Consider the following 19,034-nt stretch of genomic DNA (forward strand, 5'->3'; position numbering starts at 1 on the left):
CTGCAGAAGTTCTTCTGGTTATCTGTGGGGAGACGCAATGTGAATCACTTGTGGTCTGAAGTCTTGGGGGTTAGGAGCTGAATACTTTGCCTAGTGTTATGGGTTGACATGTGCTCTTGATCGGTGGGTAGGGATGGGGCATTGAGGGTGTCCAGCACCTTGTATGAGGTGCTCAGCACTACACAGCATTAGGCTCTAATTCAGCAAACACCTCTTCTTTAAAAGAGCCTAGGGGCTGATTCTCATTAATATTGATTCTCAAATATATTTAAACCCACCTTAAGGTCCCCAGTGAGCATTAAGTCTATAGCCTCTGCATTAGAAACTCATACCTCAGTATCTTTAGAGGCAGGATTTTTAGGAGCCTCTGTTACCGTTTCTCAGCATGAAGGATTCCCCATTCCTTAAAAATAACTATTCACCTGGCAGGTTGTACAAAGCCTGGTGATTTTGCTGCTTTCCCCATACTCAGATTATAATGAAGCTAAACATGTAAAAAATTGGCAGACAGAGTTGAAGCAAATAAACAAGGAAAGGAGGAGATCCACTCCTCCAACCCTGCACATTCCCCCGCAACCAGAAGAATAAAATAAAAAAACCAAAAAAGCTGGTTGGAAAAATAACTCCTTGATGGATCAGTGTTTTGCAGAAGGGTAATAAACAAAAATACATTACTCCTATATATAAAATAAATCAAGAACAGTGACTAAATGCATTGGGGAAGTCTTAGAGGTGCTTTGGTGATTCCCTGAGGTGTTCTTTGCTGTCTAATTCATGTGCTGGGAAAATATGGCTTTAAATGTACCAGTAACTACATACTTGGATAATGCCAGGATTACCTGGCTATAGTACAAAATGATTCTTAAAATTAAAGACATTAGTAATGGTCCTATTAGAGGGTAACATGTTGGGTATGTTACGGTGACTTTTAAAACTTTTTTTTTTTTTTTAAAAGAAAGGATACACTAACGCTTTAAAAAAAAAGTCCACACACACTGCTGAGCCCAAGTAGAAAAGAATTTTTTTTCTCTCAGGCTTTTGTGCTCTTTAATTTTGTGTAGCACTTAGAGACCATGGTGAGAGGCCAGTCATAAAAACCTTCACTAGATAGACACATAAATTGGATTTAAATGCTATCCTTTCTCCTTGGGTTGATTCTCCTCAGGCCTTTTTGCTTAAGTGCTTTTAACTCCTGATTTATTAACAGGCATAAGCCTGGTTATATTGCACAGTGACTGTGGTAGCCACTTAGTAAACTGCAGTCTGGAGATAGTTTTATTAGGTTGTTCGTGTTTCATTGCCATTAACTCCAAATTTGAAAGACCTCTGTCTTTTGTGTGCAGAATAGCTCAACAGTCCTAGCTGTTGCACTAAAGCTGCTGTATAACTATCAAAGCTCTGGGGAGAAACTGATAGTAAATAGCATAAATATGTCCATCAGGGAAAGTTCTTTTTCCTACTCCGTATCTTTTGGAAGCACAGTACATACGGTCTTCAATGACATATGGGTTTCACCCTCTGTTGGAATGTTATCCATTAACTACCTCCTGCAGGATTTCTGATTTTCTAAAGCAGTTGGTACCAGTTACTGATGGAGACAAGATATGGAAATAAATGGTCAAGTGGTTTCATCCAGTACGGCCATTCTTACGTTCTTATGTACAATTCCTGTGTGCCTAAAACTGGGTTGGTTTTTTTTATAAATATTTTGGGGTTTGTTTTGTAATTTTTTTTATTCACAGTGGGACATAAAGATCTTGTCCTGTGCCCACGGGAGTCACTGGGAGTTTTGCTATTGATTTCAGTGAGAGCAGGCTCTCTGAGTCCTTTAAAGCCGCAGGAGTTCTGGCTGTCATGAAGCAGCCTGCTGAGAAGTGGGTTTTTTTTGTTTTTTTTTTTCCTTTTAATTATTGGACTAAAATGAATTATTGTAGCAAATTAAGTTGTGCAGTCAGCCCCGTCTGTTTGGCTATAATTATAGTTTAATTATCTATGGAAGCATTTTCCCTTATTTCCATTATATCATGCATTTTCCTTAAAAGAAAAATGCTAATGTGATTTACAGCGGGACTGTGTCACAAGAACTTTTTGGAATGTGGCACTCTGATATATTGCTTAACTACTGGCTATTGCATTTTGTTGAGATGCTTTAAAATCCAGATTACTAAACAGTGACATTTCACTGCAGTGAAAAGGGCGAAGGCAGTGAAACACTTTTCCAATTAAGGAGGAACATAAAATCACTCAGTTCTTGCACATTTAAAATTGTTGTGCTAAGTAATCTGACAAGAGAGCCTGGAGATTTAATGGAAAACTTTTCCAACCCTTAATTACCATAGCTACATTCCTCAAACCATTAGATCAGTTTCCAGAGGGACCTGTCACTGATTTCAGGAATCACATGGAAAAATTGAGTTTCAGACAAACAGAGTGAAATGGGGACTGAGTAATGTTGGACATGTTAGTATTTATGGCACAAAATGCCTTCATGCAGACCAGCAGACAATAATCCCTTATCAGCTGTTTGTTTCTCTTCCTGGGTTTATCTGGAATTTGTTGTAGTGGGCTTTGTGTATATTTGGCTTTGCATTTTGTACTGCTGATATTCAGATGTGCACTTAGGCTTTTACTGAAGAAAGAGAGGAAAAGCACTTCTCTGGACTTTCTCCAATGTGTCTTTATGTTGTAAAATAGTAAAAGACTTAAGGCTACTACAGATTTGCAGGGTGGGGGTGAGGGGAAAGGTGGCTCCATGGTGGGCCAGGTGATTGCTCCCACGATTTCATTTTGAGATCCAAGTGTCATGTCCACTTCAGGTTGTTTTACAATGAACGCCGTTGTACAGAGTTAGTTTAAGCTGAATATGTGACTTGCTTTAAACCATTATAGTCTGATTACAGTGAGAGTAAATCATATGCTGTAAATTCAAAGTCTTAGATGCTCAGCTGAGCCAGAACTCTGTTTGATGTCCCTAAGGAAACGTAGCTTTAAGGTCACTTGTAACTTCTCAGATCCGCAGGGCCTTTCTGCTGGTTGGGGATCAATGGAATCCAGAGCACTCTGGCCATGTCCCCTTCAGCCCCTGATATGTCTGCTGCAACAGGAGGGCAGTGGGTGTGGGAAGGGTTGGTATAAAACTGATTATGCTGGCTTCACAGGTCCTTTGCGACATTCTGGTACTGCAGCGCAGCTACTGCATTGGCAAGAATCTGGCCTTAAATATCTACATTGCTATTTTTAACGTATTACAATATCAATGAGAATATATATATATTTATAAAAATGTCAATAATCACTGTTTGTGAAGCCCCACCAATCAGTGGCCATACACCAATTCGCAGATGCTGAGGATAACTCCATTACCTTCAATTTACTGATTTATACAAGCTGAGGATCTGATCCAACGGTTCAGGCCCCTTCAGTTCACCTGTGTAGCTGAATCTAAGAGACAAATGCTATTTTCAGACTAGTTCTGACCTCGTCGGGTGTTGCTGATGCACAAATCAAATTGTATTGACATTCCAAAGTGTTGTTCTGTAACTTAAGTCTGCTGTTAAACAAAACAGGTGTGTTAGTTTCAGTCCCTTTTGTGGGGGTAAGATAAAAGAAAACGCATGTATGCCAAATTCGTGGTTGAGGGGGACATAAAAATCATCATTAAAAAAAAATGTAAAAGTTCTTGAGATAATTTTTTTTTTCCCCAGCCATGGAGAGTAAAACTTGAAAACACTGGAAAGTGTTGGGCCCAGTCCTGCAAAGACTCACGCAGGAGGATGCAGTCCCATTTGGTCCAGATCCTCAAAGGTATTTCAGTGGAAAATCAGTGGGAGTCTAAATACCTTTGAGGTTCTGGGCCATCAAGGCTAATAAGAGATCAGGAGACCAAGATCTGAAAGATGCCAGACCCTTCAGAGATACAAAGTCCTCTCTCGTTCCGTGCTTTAGTTCTATGAACTAGATTATGCCCTAAAGACTCGGGTCATAGTAAGGAGCGGTATGGTGCTGTACTGCTCAAGAAGCATCTCACTGAAGGATTTTCAACTCATGAAAGAACAATTCCCTCACTGTTGCCATGGAGGTAGTAATCTGCTGCTGGCCTATGCCATCAGAAAATTGCCAACCTTACCCAATCAGTTCTGCTGGCTGGTGAAATTAAGGAACTGAGCCAAGACTGCACCCTTCTTCTCTGGTGCAAGGTGGATGGGAAAGTAGTGGGCAGAAAGCATCTTCTTTCACCTGTGCCTGCACCAAAGATCTGGGTAGCCCATATGGAGCCATAAAAGGAGTTCTGATTGTCTTGTGCTGCTGCATAAGCGTGGAGACCAAGGGATCCTCTACCTCCAGGAATACAATAATTCCCTGTATTTTAATGTGCTACTCATATGAATAAGGACCACTCTCAAGAGTAAGGGTTACAGGATCAGGCCCTATATTAACGTTGGTAGAGTAGCAACAAACACTCCAACAGAAACACCTAGCAAGAGACAGTCCCTGCTCTAAAGTGACCTGTCCAGGGTCATGCAGCCCGTCAGTCGCAGAGCCAAGAATAGAACCCAGGTCTCCTGAGTCCCAGTTCTATGGACTATATTGCCTTTCTGATAGATATAAAAAAGTGCCCTGTTATACCTCTATGTTTCAATATCTTAGGCCTCAAGAATAAGTTTGCATGCAATATTTTTCTAGTCTCGTTACCACACCTTTTCATGACTGTGGTTTTGTTGCACCCTTCTGAGAATCTTTGTCACAAAATGTGACAAATTGGAATACTTCTTATACTCAGTCATTATTTATACTCCACGCCTTCCATTGACTGGCTATCCCACCCATTCCCTAGAGTTTAGCTGAGCTGGAAAAAGGATAAAGCATGACCGGCCAGTCAAGGGACGTAATCACTGACAAGTCAAAAGAAAAAAAAAACGTCCACCGCTATAACTCACAAAATATGTGAGGCATTACATTTCAGAGGCACCATTCTCCTGGTCAAGACTTTAATGAGAATGGAAAATGCTACCTTATAAATCTAATCCCATAAAAAACAATGTTAACAACAAGTATAAGGAATGATACATTTTTTTTCTATTGGGCTTGGTACCCTGTCTCTGACCTGGTCTATTATGCCTCCTCTCTAGATCCCTCCTTAAAATAGAGCTCTTTCAAAAGAGTTAAATGTATACCTCCCCTCATACAGAAGTGTTAGCCAAAGAGATTAATATAAATACATAACTATGAACTATTTCAAAACTCTGCAAAACCTTGGAGTTTGAGACCTACACTATGGGCCTGATGCAGATTGGAGTTGATGAAAGGACTCCCATTGACTTCAGCGGAAGCTGGCTCTCACCCTAAATCTCAATCTCACTTCCTCATTATTATTTATTTGTGTCGGGGTAGTTCCTAGGAACTCCATTCATAGACCAAGACTCCACTGGGTGAGGTGCTCTACAAACGCCCCGACGTAAGGCGCTTACAATCTAAGGGCATGTTTCCATTGCAGTGGCGCAGCTATGGCGCTGCAGCTGTGCTGCTGAAACGCCGCAGTGCAATGCTTCCTACATTGACGGGGAAAGGGTTTTTCTGTCTCTCTGAGAGGCCGGAGGTAGGTTGATGGACAAATTCTTTCACCAACCTTAGCTGCATCTATACCTGGGGTGAGGTCGAACTAGCTACAACACTCTGGGTACATAATTTTTAACAGCCCTGAGGATGTAGCTAGGTTGAGCAAATTTTTAAGCATAGACCAGGCCTGAGTAATCACCAGACTCCTGCTATATCCATAGTCCTCCTCACATCCTTCGTCTTTACGCTGTCCAGACTCAGATTGTGCGGTTAAGCCATTGCTCACATTGAGGGGAACGACAGAAATGCACGTCAGCAAGGACCCTTGGGCAAACTCTTGCTGATGCAGCTGGGATTCCAAATGAGGCTCTGGGAACTCTACTTTTCAGCAGGAGCCCTTTCACTCTTTGAAAGGGTGCAGTGCCCATTCCCTTCACATGGTACCATGTTCTTGCTCTGCCCTTGTGCCATCCTTCCCTGCCGAGCGCTGGCAGCCCTGTAGTCCTAAAATTCCCTGTGGGGAGTTCCCTGCTCTGCAGGGCAAATGCTACTGAATATCATTGAGTGCCTATTAAAGAGAGAGAGAGAGAGAGAGAGAAACTTCAGGGCAGGTGGAGTTTTAATTAGTCAGAGCAGTACACTGTCAGAGTCCTTGTGCTCCCTGAATGGCAGGCAGGGGCACTAGAACAATTTGTTTAGAGGGGGTGCTGAGAGCCATTGAACCAAACTATAAGACCTGTATATGATGGAAACCACTTCAAGCCAGGCGGTGCAGTAGCACCCCTAGTTCTAGCACCTGTGATGGCAGAACTAAGATTTTGCTTGGTCCTTGTACAAAGGATTGAGGAGAGGGCCCCTTGTGTCTTCTGTTCTCCCCTTTGTGAACTGAGAAAGGGAAGTACTTGCTGGTTCTTGGATTGCAATCTCTTTGGGGAAAAGACTCTGCCTTCCTGTTGGCAAGTTACCCACTATGCTGTGAAGCTCCATAGATAATACATATTGATAAATATTGGCTATTTCTTGTTATAATTATGGCTTTCAGTCTTGTGCAAAAATTTTTGCTAATCCAACCTGATGAATTTTATTGGCAGAGAAGCAGGTAAAGCACAAAAAAGGCACTGAAAGTTGCATTTGCTGCTTTTGGTTGTCACTTCCTGTTGTTCTTGATTGCAGTGGAGCTTTTTGTTGGTCATGCCAATCCTGTCAGGTGGGCTGAGCTCCCTTTCAATTTCACAACAAGGTTTAGTTAAAAAATACATGAATTTTAGACTTACCCACTGAAATGCAGCACAATACCCCCATTACCTAGAAAAGCCTGAATCCTGGGTTTAACTAAAGATGCAAGGAGTTAAAAAGGCCAAGCCAAGCTTTGTATTTGTTTTGACTGAGAACATTGGGAGCCTTTGTTATTGCAAATCTCAGGGGCACGTTCTCATTTGAGATTTGGCTGCAGAGGGATTTTGCAATGAGGTTTGAGTGCCTTCAGCTCCCACTGAAATCGCGCTCACCCAAGGGGCTCCTAAAATGGGCTGCAAGGCAGACACAAAACTGGCACCTAACAAGTGCTGAGTTTTCATCCCAGTTCTGTCACTGATTGGCTCTAGCAAGGCATTTAAATTCTCTGTGCTCCAAGTGGCTCACGTGGTTCTTTTTTGATGCAAATGCTTCTCTTCGAACAAAACGCCATAAGAAGGAAAAAATCAAAGTTCTGTTTTGGAGACTAAGGCTTGTGGAGATATTGGCTAATAAGAAAAGTATTTTTAAAATGTCTCCCACTCTGAGCATGGGATTATGCTGTATGTCAACCGTCTGTTCTCTGTCATAGCACTTGTCATCACATTGACTTCCTGTTGCAGAGGACTACTGTGGGAGTAGATGGATGTACGGCAAAAGAGAACCATTCTGAAATCACATGCGGGGGGGAGAAGCCCCCAAAATTACAGATGTGGTGGTGGTGACGACGGGGGAATTCAGTCATTTACCTCTTTTATGATTTTTGTAGGGGTGGGTAATGTGTCCTTTTTGGAACAGGCTTCTTGGTTTTGTTCAAACCCATTGTTCCCATTTAGTAATGCTGCAGATTCCATGAGTCAAAAAGAACAAATAGGGGGAGAAATAAATATGTGCAAAACCAACATTTGCTTTTTCATTTTATAAAATGTTGTATTTTTAATATAATAATGCAGAGCAGCAGACAGCGAACAACAACAAAAAATGACATTTACTTCAACCCTCTCACTAACAATATAACAGCTTTGCAATATCATCATGAATATGTACCACACGAACCCAAAATCCACTTTCCTGCCCTGACTCTGGTGAGGATGATGAAAAATTGATATTTCACTCTCCCGTCCAAAAAAATGATATATTCTAGGCGATCAGATGAGCATAATTTTGCAAGGCTGCTGTAGGTTATGCACAGCCAACTTTATAAATATTTGTCTTTCGCTTGTTTAAAACCTAGTTGTTTTCAGCCCTGCTATGGAGAGTACTCAATAATATAAGCAACTTTGTTGCAAACCACAATAATAAACACAACATGACGTTGCATTAAAACTTAATCTCAATAAGTAGAATTCCACATGATACCTTCTTGGAAGAGCCAGGGCTTTTAACAGAAAGCAGGAATGGGTCCAGCGTAAACAAATGGGATTTGGATCAGAGTTATGAAAATTGCCAGGTTTAGGTTATATTGAGGGATTTGGTTTCGATACATTGGAACAAAAATGTCTAGTTTCTGCTTGGCCTATTTAACTCTGAGGTGCTAAAAATGATAGCAATGTGAAAGGTTTAAAGGGCAGTTTCATTCCAGAAAAATAGCAGTAAAAATAGCCTCATGGGGTCTCAGGTTTATTGCCTCACAATAAATTTCACTTCCGATGTGTTCACAAGTTTGAAAAAAGAAGGGTTTTTCCTAGTTGCCAGCCCTGCAGACTTGCCATGGGTTGTGATAGTCAAGCTGGTTTCTTTTTTTATCTCAAGCCTAAAGGTTCTGCAGGCTAAATTATTCCCTCAATGGCATTTTCACAATCTGATTGCTGTCATTAGTTTTCCACAGGTGTAATTTATTGGAGATTAGTACCTAATCCAAAGTCTAATTGAAAACAAGGGAAAGACTCCCATTTACTTCAATGATTTTGAGATTCACAGAATCATAAATGTGTAAGACTGGAAGGGATTTCAATAGGTCACCTAGTCCAGTCCCCTGCACTCAAGGCAAGACTAAGTAATAACTAGACCATTCCTGACCGGTGTTTATCTAACCTATCCTTAAAAACCTCCATAACCTCCCAAGGCAATTTGTTCCAGTGTTTAACGACCCTGACAATTAGGAAGTTTTTCTTAATGTCCAACCTAAACCTCCTGGCTGCAATTTAAACCCATTGCTTCTGGTCCTTGTTAAGGAGAACAATTTTTTCCCCTCCTTCTTGTAACAATCTTTTATGTACTTGAAAACTGTTATCATGTCCCCCTTCAGTCTTCTCTTCTCCAGACTAAACAAACCGATTTTTGTCCATCTTTCCTCATAGGTCATGTTTTCTAGGCCTTTAATCATTTTTGTTGTTCTTCTCTGGACTGTCTCCAGTTTGTTCACATCTCTCCTGAAATGTGATGTCCAGAACTGGACACCATACTCCAGTTGAGGCCTTGTAGTAGAGTGGAAGAATTATTTCTCATGTCTTGCCTACAACACTCCTGCTGATGCATCCCAGAATGATGTTCGGATTGGGCACTTAGTGAACAATTTTGCTGCTAATGCACAAGGAATAAAAACTAGCTCTCTCTTTCTCTTAGCCGCCCGAACTCTGTAAAGCCAAAGGAAGAAAAAAGCAGATAGCAGCAATAGCATGTGTTTTGGTAATTGTGACTGAGATTTTCACAAGGCGGTGCCTAAAGTTCAGCTCCTAAATTCATCTTTTGGCACCCAAATAGTGGCCTGATTTTCAAAAATGCTGAGCACCCACTGAAGTCAGTGCCTAAATATGGATTTTAATAGCCTAACCTTAGACATCCATTTTTTAAATCTTTGCCTATATGTTACTAAATACACAAAGGGAGCAGATCTATTGATTTCTTTAAATTGTCATTTTTCTGGGTAGATCTGTGCTTTAAAGTCAGTGTGCTATCTGAGAAATAGTTTGATCAGACTTCAGAGGGAGCATTTTGGTACAACTGTACAGACCTTGGTACAGACCTTGGACCCAATGAGGATTCAGTAGCATTATTCATGTGAGTAAGGACTGCAGGATCTGGCCATATTTGTCCTGGATTTGTATTAAAAGTGTTCATATATCATGTCTGCTGATATAACTAGGTTGCTGACTACACTGCATTTCTATAATTCCTTATCCTGCAGTTCCTATTTGTGCAAAACTCTCATTGAAGTCAGCTCTGTAAATTTCTCATGAAAATGAATCTATTTCTTGTTATGGCTACTGTGCAGTGCTTCTGCATCACTCATTTATTACCATGATTTACAACAATATTGTGAGTATTATCAATCCAGACCAAAGTCAATGAGAACTTGGCATGATTTTCACACTGCAATATCAGGTTCTAAATAGTTTTGGCTTCTAAGAAAGGAGAATTTGGCACAGAAGTACCTGTTGTTGCCTAGTGTGAACAAGAATCTGCAAAATACTCTTCATTTTTATAAGCACCCCAAGCCCAGGAGAGAAAGGGGATAGGGAAAAAGGGGAAATACAATATCAAGATCTAAAAATAAGCTAAGGAATGACAGAGCAATGGGACTAATGAAAGTTAAGCACATACATAAATGTTTTCAGGATTGGGGCCTTAAACTCTCTACCACAATTTTCCTGTCTGTCAAATGGGGATAATACTTTCAAGGGTGTTGAGAGGATCAGTTAATTAATGTCAGCAGAGAAGAAAAGAGTTGTTTATTATATGCCTGGTGTGACGGGGCCAGCCCTGACGACTATAGGAGGGTGCTGGAAGGCATGTATATATCAGCCCCAGGTTTAGCAAATCCCTGTTCCCTGGGTGATCCAGCTGCGGCCACTCCAGGACAATCAGGCCAATTAGGCCAGCTGGGGCCATTCCAGGGCAATTAGGCCAATCAAGCCAGCTGGGGCCAATCAAGGAGCTTGCCCCAGCAGTTAAAAGCCTCCCAGCCAGCAGATGGGTGCAGCTGAGAGGGAGTTGAGCAGAGCTGCTACAATGTGTGGAGTCAGTGGAGGAGCTGAGTAGGGTGGCGCGGCGCGGCGCTGGTGGAGGAGCTAGTATGGGTGTGGTGAGAGCACCCAGCCACGGGAGGTAAGAAGGAGCCTGTGCAACCAAGACCAGAGGATGCTGGCCCCAAAGAGCCTGAAGGAGAGCCACAAGCCGGGGGGGGGGGCTACAGAAGAGCGACCCAGGGAAGGTAGTAGCCCTTGGACTAAGCTGTTTGAGGCTACTCCTCGCAGGGTCCCTGGGTCGGGGCCCGGGGTAGAGGGTGGGACCCCCCCCCCCCTGCTCCCATATAGCCACACCACTGGCATAGCCATAAGGAGCGCAGACCCACGGGGCAAAACAGGCCCACCTTGCCACACCTGGCTACAAAAAAGATCTAACTTCCACTATCACTTCCCCACAATTTCCTCCACCCCCACAGATATTCAGATACTCGCACTATGAGAAAGTATTTGGTGGATTCACTATTGAAGATCAATAATTTTCAAGGTGGCTTTGACTTAACAGGGGAAAAGAAAATGGTAGTTACCTGATGCTGTGTTGTGTGAAGTGCTCAGAGTGACACTAACTCATAAAAGTTTCATCTTTGTTGGGAGGGTCTTGCCTGTAACATTTGAAAAAGTCAAGTGGAAACCCTGCCAGGACCCTAACCAAAACCAAATCTGTGTTTGGAGAGAGTTTGGAGCAAGGAATTTTTAACCGTTAGCCTACAACCATTTTCCATGCTCATAAATGCCTGGAACCTAGCAGCTCCCATTGAGGATATTGGGTGCTGCACCCTTTTGGAAAAACTGGCTACTAATGTACTACTTTATCTGACTTTTCCTGATGTTGAGCATCTGGAAAGAAGAAGGAGATCTAGGCCCAGGTGACCATTCTTGTTTCTGGTTCATTTTACAGTAGTGCCTAGCTGCTCCAATCTGGGAGTAGAGCCCTATTGAGCTGCATGCAGTAAAGAGACTGTCCCTGTCCCAAGGAGTTTACAATCTGAATGGATTAAACAAACATATTGAGAGGGAAAAGAGCACAAGGTAGCAATAATATTATCATGCTAATGCAAGTCAGTTCACTGCAGGCAACAAGCAAGTGCTTTGTGGACCAACAGTGCTCCACAGATCCCGAGACAGAGAATTGGGAGTCAATATATGTAAATAGCCAGATTTTTTTCCTTCCAGCCCTCAGAAGTAACCCCTGGATCAGCACTACAGGAAAGGCACTGAGATATTGTTAAATGGATGCCTTTCATATAAAGGGATACATTGTTGCAGTTCTAAAGAAACTAAGGGGCAGGACCTTTAATGCTGGCACATCCAGAACTCCACACACACAGACTGCTAGGGATAATAACTGAACAGGAGAATTTAGAGTGCTAGCCCCTTTCCCCCATCTCCTCCTTTTTTCTTCCTTTCCAACCCGAGACACTGGCTGGTACAGAACACTGATAAGATGTTTTCCATTCCACTACCCACACGTCTTGTCATCACTTTTCAATCTTTGCATTTTGCCCTTCTCATTCAGCAGCTGTTAAATGTGGAATTCAGAGAACCAGGGAAGGTCACTGATTTAGCATTTTATGAACCAAACTTCTGGTGGAAATGTGATGTGTTGACTGGTTCTTACCTCAGGCAAATGGAGATTTGAAAACAATCTATGCTCAATATTGTGGCAAGCTGTTCTAATTCCAGATGTCTTTGTAGTTTCTAATAATTCATTATCAGGTTTTCTTTTTCCTTCTGCTACTTGTCTGTCACAGGCTTCAGTGATTGGCAATGTCATAGGATTTCTTTTTAACCTATGTTTGTACTCTTAAGAAATGTGCTGAGGAAATGTTAATTTTGATCTCCTTGCCAAACTTTTTTTATTAGCATATTAAAATCTGTTAGGCCTAGAAATGCAGTTGTGTGAATTGGCATAGCTCATGGATGCCAATGGAGCTATGCTGATTTACAGGAGCTGACCTTCAAGTCCTAGTGCTTAATAAATGTAATCTCAACTGTCAAAGAAACCTTACAAACACTGCAGTGGGAGAATCTCATTTTCAAGTATGTGTACATATTACCTCTAAGGGTGACTCAGTTAAATATGTTGTAAATCCAATTAGCTTGGCGGTCTCAGCTCAGGTTCTAATACACTGCGTGCGTCTCTCAGCTCTAAAACATCTAGCATTTGGAAAGAACATAGCCAGTGCATGACTGGATGATTATTCTGAACTCCTCACTGCACTGATGGTGCAGGGGCTGGATCTGCATTCTGAGGTTCCTAGTTTTCTCTGAATAAAGATAATGTGAAGGAAAATATTGTTACAGGTGGTTATATAGAGGAGAAGAAAGTGGCCATGGATAGGCACTGGTGGCAGGTGAGAACATTGTGAGGAACACAGGAAGCCGTAAGCTAGAGGAAATGCTGTGCTTTGTAAGCAGGAATGCAAAAACTCTAAATTGAATTTAATGGACCAGAATTTCAGTTGGTGTAAATGAACACATCGAAACAGCAGGGAGCTGCACCCAGTTATACCAGCTGATGACATCGCTCAGTGCACTTGGCTTGAGGTACCCCCATTTACACCAACTGAGGATATGGCCCATTAAGCTCCTTTCTTTTGCATAGAAGAGAAAGTACAGACATGGAAAGCTGTCTCCTCCTTGCTTTGTGGCCACCACAACTCAGCTTGGTATGTGTTTGCTCTTTAAAATAAAGAAAAAAAAGGAAACTTCGTCTCACAAAGTTTGCCCCTTGTTTGGCTCCCCTGGCGATTCTCCACAGCGGACAGCTGGCTGGTTCTATTCTTCTACAGTTGTCGTACTGAGGTCTTCTGTTTATAAAAAAAAAAAAAATGTTCCAGAAGGCACCCAGCACTCATGTTAGCCCCCCTTCTAGCCTGCCCCTGACAAGGTAAGTCTCATGCTAGAGTTTTAATTACCCTAGACACCCCACTCCTCCTTCGAAGCCATCTCCACAATGTTTTTGTACTGGAAAATGGTTAACTCTCTTCTCCTCTGGTCACAGAATGAGTACAGCAAGGCAGTCTGACTTTCTAGAGGGAGGGAACGCAATGTTTTTTTGTGACTTAGTTGTTGGTAAATTCTGAACACTTAAAGACAAAGGGCCACTGACTCGTGTTAACTACACTACTCCAGGCGGACCCTCCAGAGGGTTTGTTTCCTATGAGGCACAGTCCCTTTCTAAGCCACCTGGCACATAAGACATATAGCTGTTGTGCTATCCTTTTGGGTGATGCAAGGTGTGCCCCTCTCTACACACAACTAGTGCCATGGCCATTGACCTTCCTCTGTGCTCTTTTTGGGGTTATTTAAGAGGGAACAACTCCTACGCTCCCCCGGTAAAAAGACCAGGCACGAGGGGGAAAGGCTTATTGCATTCTTTCCAGTACAAAATATAAAGGGCAAGGTCTGTCTAGCCCAAAGGTCTGTCTGTTACTCACTGGCTTTTTACTAGTGTTTTCACTTCGTGCTCATCCTAGCAATGAATGATTGCATGTGGCTTTTGCGTGCTAGATCTTCTTGCAGACACCCAAGCATGGCGCTTTTTTTTTTTTTTTTTTTTTTTTTTTGAACCTGTCAACACACAGATCAGTGCAGATGACCTAAATCCTTACTTCATCCATGATTTCACTTTAAAGGAACCATTCCTTGCATACCACCTGCGTTCCCTCCCTCTAGAAAGTCAGACTGCCTTGCTGTACTCATTCTGTGACCAGAGGAGAAGAGTTAACCATTTTCAAGACCAGTGCTAATGTTTCTCCATAAATTCATATGCTGAGTTGCTTATAGAGCAGACACTCAACTGTCACACTCTTCCAATGTCCAAAGACATCAGCTGCAGCATCTATTATAGGCACAGAAATCTCTCGTTTCCAGAATGGAGGTTTGAATGCCACTGGGATCTGCATGAACTTCCCTTTCACAAGGTTTTATAAACACTCCAGTGACTTAATCTGCTAACAAAAAAGCCTGCTTACCTATTAAATGTTATTAAATCAATATTCGTCATGCTACAGGATCCGGGTCACGATCTAAGTGATTGCACTCGGTTGAATTTAAGAAACAGATTACTGAAACACAAGTCAAATTGCTTTTCATGGAATAGTGGTTATTTTTCTTTTTGGGGAGAAATTGGCAATTGATGTGTGCAGAGGAGAACTTTCTCCCTGTTGTAACCAACCATTTACAGGCAAGATAGATTATTGTTTTAATAGCAGACAATTGCTGCAGAATTTTGAGCACATCCACAAATGTGAGTTTGCTTTCACAACTGGTGGAATTACCATTACCGTACAACAACAGAATGTCATATTCTGAGCAGTTTCTGACTCCTCAAATAGTTCTATTAATTACCATGTATTGATCACAATCCGGCCCATAGCCAATAACATCATTGTGTAGTTGTATGCCTAATCTGTTCATCCCTCCCTCCCTCCCTCTTTTCACTCTTAAAGATTAGCAAAAACAATGAGAGTCCTGTAGCACTTTAAAGACAAACCAATTTAATTTCTGCAGGCATAAGCTTTCGTGGGCTGTAACCAATTTACAGCCCATGAAAGCTTATGCCTGCAGAAATTAAATTTGTTTGTCTTTAAAGTGCTACAGGACTCTCATTGTTTTTGCTGTATACAGATAACACGACTACCCCTCTGGAACTTTTAGTAACGCTAGGCCAGATTCTTAGCTGGAGTAACTGCCCTGAAGTCATGGATTTTTATTTGTCTCTTAATAAGAATGTGCCATTTCACTTAGGCTAGAATTAACAGTAGAACAACAAGGTAATGACAATAATAATCTGATAGGTAATTATAGATAAACCTGGTGAATAATCTAGAAAGAATTTACCAGGGTTCTGTGACTATTATGTATGTTAAAAATATGGTATAGAGTGTCACCTGAAGTAAGTTGACTAATTGGCATAACTGTATTGATGTATATGTGTTTTCACTTTTTGTGTATGCGTACATATATGTACGTACACACACACACTCCATCCCAAATAATATTCTCTCTCTCTCTCTCACATACATACATACGTGCTCACACACACCACATTCTTGTGTGTGTGTACATATAGTGTGAAGACAGACACACACACCAATGCAGCTATGCTAAATTGTCAACTTACTTCAGCTGTGTCTGTGCGTGTGTGCACATGCGCACAAAATAAACCAAAATATTCATAGTGCATTTTGGGATGGAAGTCACATGACCTATCTAACATGGTATACCAAGGTTTCTAAAGTTTGACCTCTGTAATTTAGGGTTAAAGCTGAATTTGTTTTGACATGAGGCATTATTATTTATTTACTGCCAAAGATATTAAATGGGAAGGAAAAAAGTACATCTGGGTTTTATTTGTGCAAAATGTTTTGCTAAGATACACAACTGAAAAGCTGCATTTTATTCACAATTTTACTCTGGAACATCCTTTTCATTTGTTCTATTAAGATTGATCTAGAACTATCTTACAGGCAGAAGATGATTGCTATTATCTGATCTTAGCTGCTGTGATAGCTAATCTTATTTTTTTTTAAGCCTCCCAGTCTCTATTTGCACACTATTTTTAATGACCCTTGCTGGCATAGTGGCCTCTTGAAGGTCATTAACAATAACACCTAGTATTTATATAGCACTTTACTCCTTGACTGAAGTTCTTTGCCTACCATAGCACTGACTTAGAGGAACCATTGTATTTAGGACCTGTCAAATCACTGGAGAACACAGTAGGTATCTTTCAAGTGGGTTCCTTTAAAGTTGTCCAAAAGAACAGAGATGTGGGGTAAGAACAACTTAGTAACTGGGCTTATCTGTGGGTGGATATTTGGAAGCTGAATAATCTAGAAGTGTGTGGAAATTCAGCTGAGTCTCCTGATTGAGATAGGAAGTTTTTTGTTATAAGCTGGTGAGGAGTTAACTGTGGTGCCCTACGCTTGACACTTCATTGTTGGTCTTGTGGGAGAGAAGACAGAAAGTTGCATCAGAGGTTTCTTGCATTAACTTTAGTTTCAGCCCTGTGTGAGTTTCTTTTAAATGTTGGATAAGGAGAGCTGCACTTGCTTATCTTCTGGCTTATTAGCACTATCGGCCTTCTGTTGTTATGATCTGACAGCTGGTAATTTTCCAGTAATTTTTTTTAACGATGATGACTCCTGAAATGAAGAATAGTCTTGAGATGGGTTCAGTGCATTGCTGCAGTGCTGGATGTCATTAATGTGGCTCTGGATGCAGGTGGATGTTAGTGTATCAGTGTCAAAAGCAGATGATGGAACAGGCTTTTGAAATCTTTCTGGGCAGGACGTTTTGCTGATTCTCCACTCCACTGCAATTTGAATGGCCCAAGCCTTTTCTGAATGGAGAGGATTGAGTTAGCAATTAATCTGTTTGCAGGAGATAAGAATTAAAGCCCTGTATAAATGCCAAACTCTGTTAAAATCAAACCATGAAGGCTGGGATTGCTAGTTTAGTTGAATTAGATGTTTAATGATGATTACCATTCTGAAAATAAAATGCTTGCTGATCATTGTAGTACATGTCAGTGATTCTGATCCTAAAATGTCAGTTTTTGTTACCTTTTGGATAGGTGACAAGAAAGCTAAATGTATGTTGACTAATAAGGTCCTATATTTGCAAAGACTAACACGCATGCTTAACTTTTTGCACAGTGAGTAGTCTCATTGAAGTCAATGGATGAAATATTGGCTCCCCTGAAGTCAATGGGAGTTTTGCCATTGACTGCAGTGGGACTAGGATTTCACCCAATGGATCTATTCATGGTGCATAAAATTAGCGCGTGTGTATGTTTGCATGGCTGGGGCCTACGTGAGTAGCATAAAGAATCAAATACAATTGGCTAAAATCTGCTTTCAGTTGCACTGCTGTTAATCTGTAATAATTCCACTGAAGTCAATGGAATAATCATGACTGACACTGAATAAACAGAGAGCAGAATTTGGCCTTTTTAATGTTGACATCTCTCTTTTGATTGTTCTTCAAGATGTTTATATTTTTTTTCTTTCAGACTCCTCAGCAGTACAGCCAAGCAGTGAATGAAAGCAACAAAGTTAACCTCTATTGTGCATTTCTAGACTATAGGTATGTTATGTGCTTCTAAATATCTTTACTTTACTGTATTGTAACTGGTTACTTATGGCAAATATAATATAGTCAGTGTATGCCAGACCTGACATATTCCTTTTTCTTGTGTTCATGGGAATTATTAAAGCAATGAAGTCACAGGGTTTACCACAAAAACAGCTTCATAGACAGAAGCAGAGAAAACAGCTTTTCCTCTTATTGTAGGTGGGGAAGTTCTCATTCTATTCACTGATTTCTGGATAAATCAGATTATTGAGAGAATGAAAAATGATGAGATGAACACAAACACACAAGGATCGATTCTGATTGCACTTGCATTGGTTTTTTGCAAACAGAACTCCTTTGGTTCGGACACTTGGGTGTTGTAAATTGGCATAGCTCTAGTGAAGTCATTGTTTTCACTGGAGTCGCTCTTGATTCACACTGGTACAAATGAGATCAGAATGAGGCCCATGGTATGTATTTCAGAGCAGTGAGTCATGTCTGGTACATATTCAATGATGAAATTAGATGTCACTGAATGCAAATCAGGACAGAAGTGTAAATAAATATCACCTTAAGTTGTACTGGGTAAACAGCAAATATCCATGGACAGTGCTAGCTTTGGGCAGCCATGGATAGTATATCTGATGCATGTGTGATTTCTAAATATGCTGTTGATACTGAATGAATTGTTTCACAATTAGCAGGGACTGACAGGTTTTTGAGCTATAGCAATCCAAGCACTACTCAATGCAGCCATGGCACACAATTTTGTAATATCTTCTCTCCAACTTGCATGTGGGCAAGATTAACTTAATAGCTTTATTAAATTTTTATTGCGATTATGTTGAGCTGTCCCAGCTGTCTGTAGTCACTAGCTTGTATGCTTACTCACAAATGATAATAAATTAGAAACACGTTTTACTAAAGTTAGTCAATATGTTTCAGGGCCACATTCCCACAGCATGTGCTCTGGGGGCTTAGTCCCTGGAGGCCTTGCCTGGGGATGAAAGACTATAATGAAAATCCCTCCTTCCAAAATGAGAGGTTTATTTACCTCCACACACTCTCTCAGATGTATGATTAGTCCAATAAAAGGAGTCATTTGGCATTTATATAATAGGAACAATATCGATACAGATCCCCAGCTGGTATAATTATGTGTAGCTCTGTTGAAGTCAACGGGCCAGGTCTTCAGCT

General features: G+C 41.1%; 1 protein-coding gene across 3 annotated transcripts in view; it reads left to right on the forward strand.

Annotated features, from left to right (window-relative positions):
• ADGRD1 (adhesion G protein-coupled receptor D1) overlaps positions 1-19,034 on the forward strand; it is a 248,188-nt gene that overhangs the window by 105,083 nt on the left and 124,071 nt on the right. For all 3 annotated transcript variants that reach the window (XM_067539758.1, XM_067539759.1, XM_067539760.1), the window contains one exon: positions 17,776-17,849. In XM_067539758.1, coding sequence (XP_067395859.1) covers positions 17,776-17,849 — 74 coding nt within the window. The remainder of the gene's footprint in view (positions 1-17,775; positions 17,850-19,034) is intronic.

Source organism: Emydura macquarii, unplaced genomic scaffold, assembly GCF_026122565.2.
Source record: "Emydura macquarii macquarii isolate MOO-44397 ecotype Brisbane River unplaced genomic scaffold, CSIRO-AGI_Emac_v2 contig_554, whole genome shotgun sequence".
Lineage (NCBI taxonomy): Eukaryota > Metazoa > Chordata > Testudines > Chelidae > Emydura > Emydura macquarii.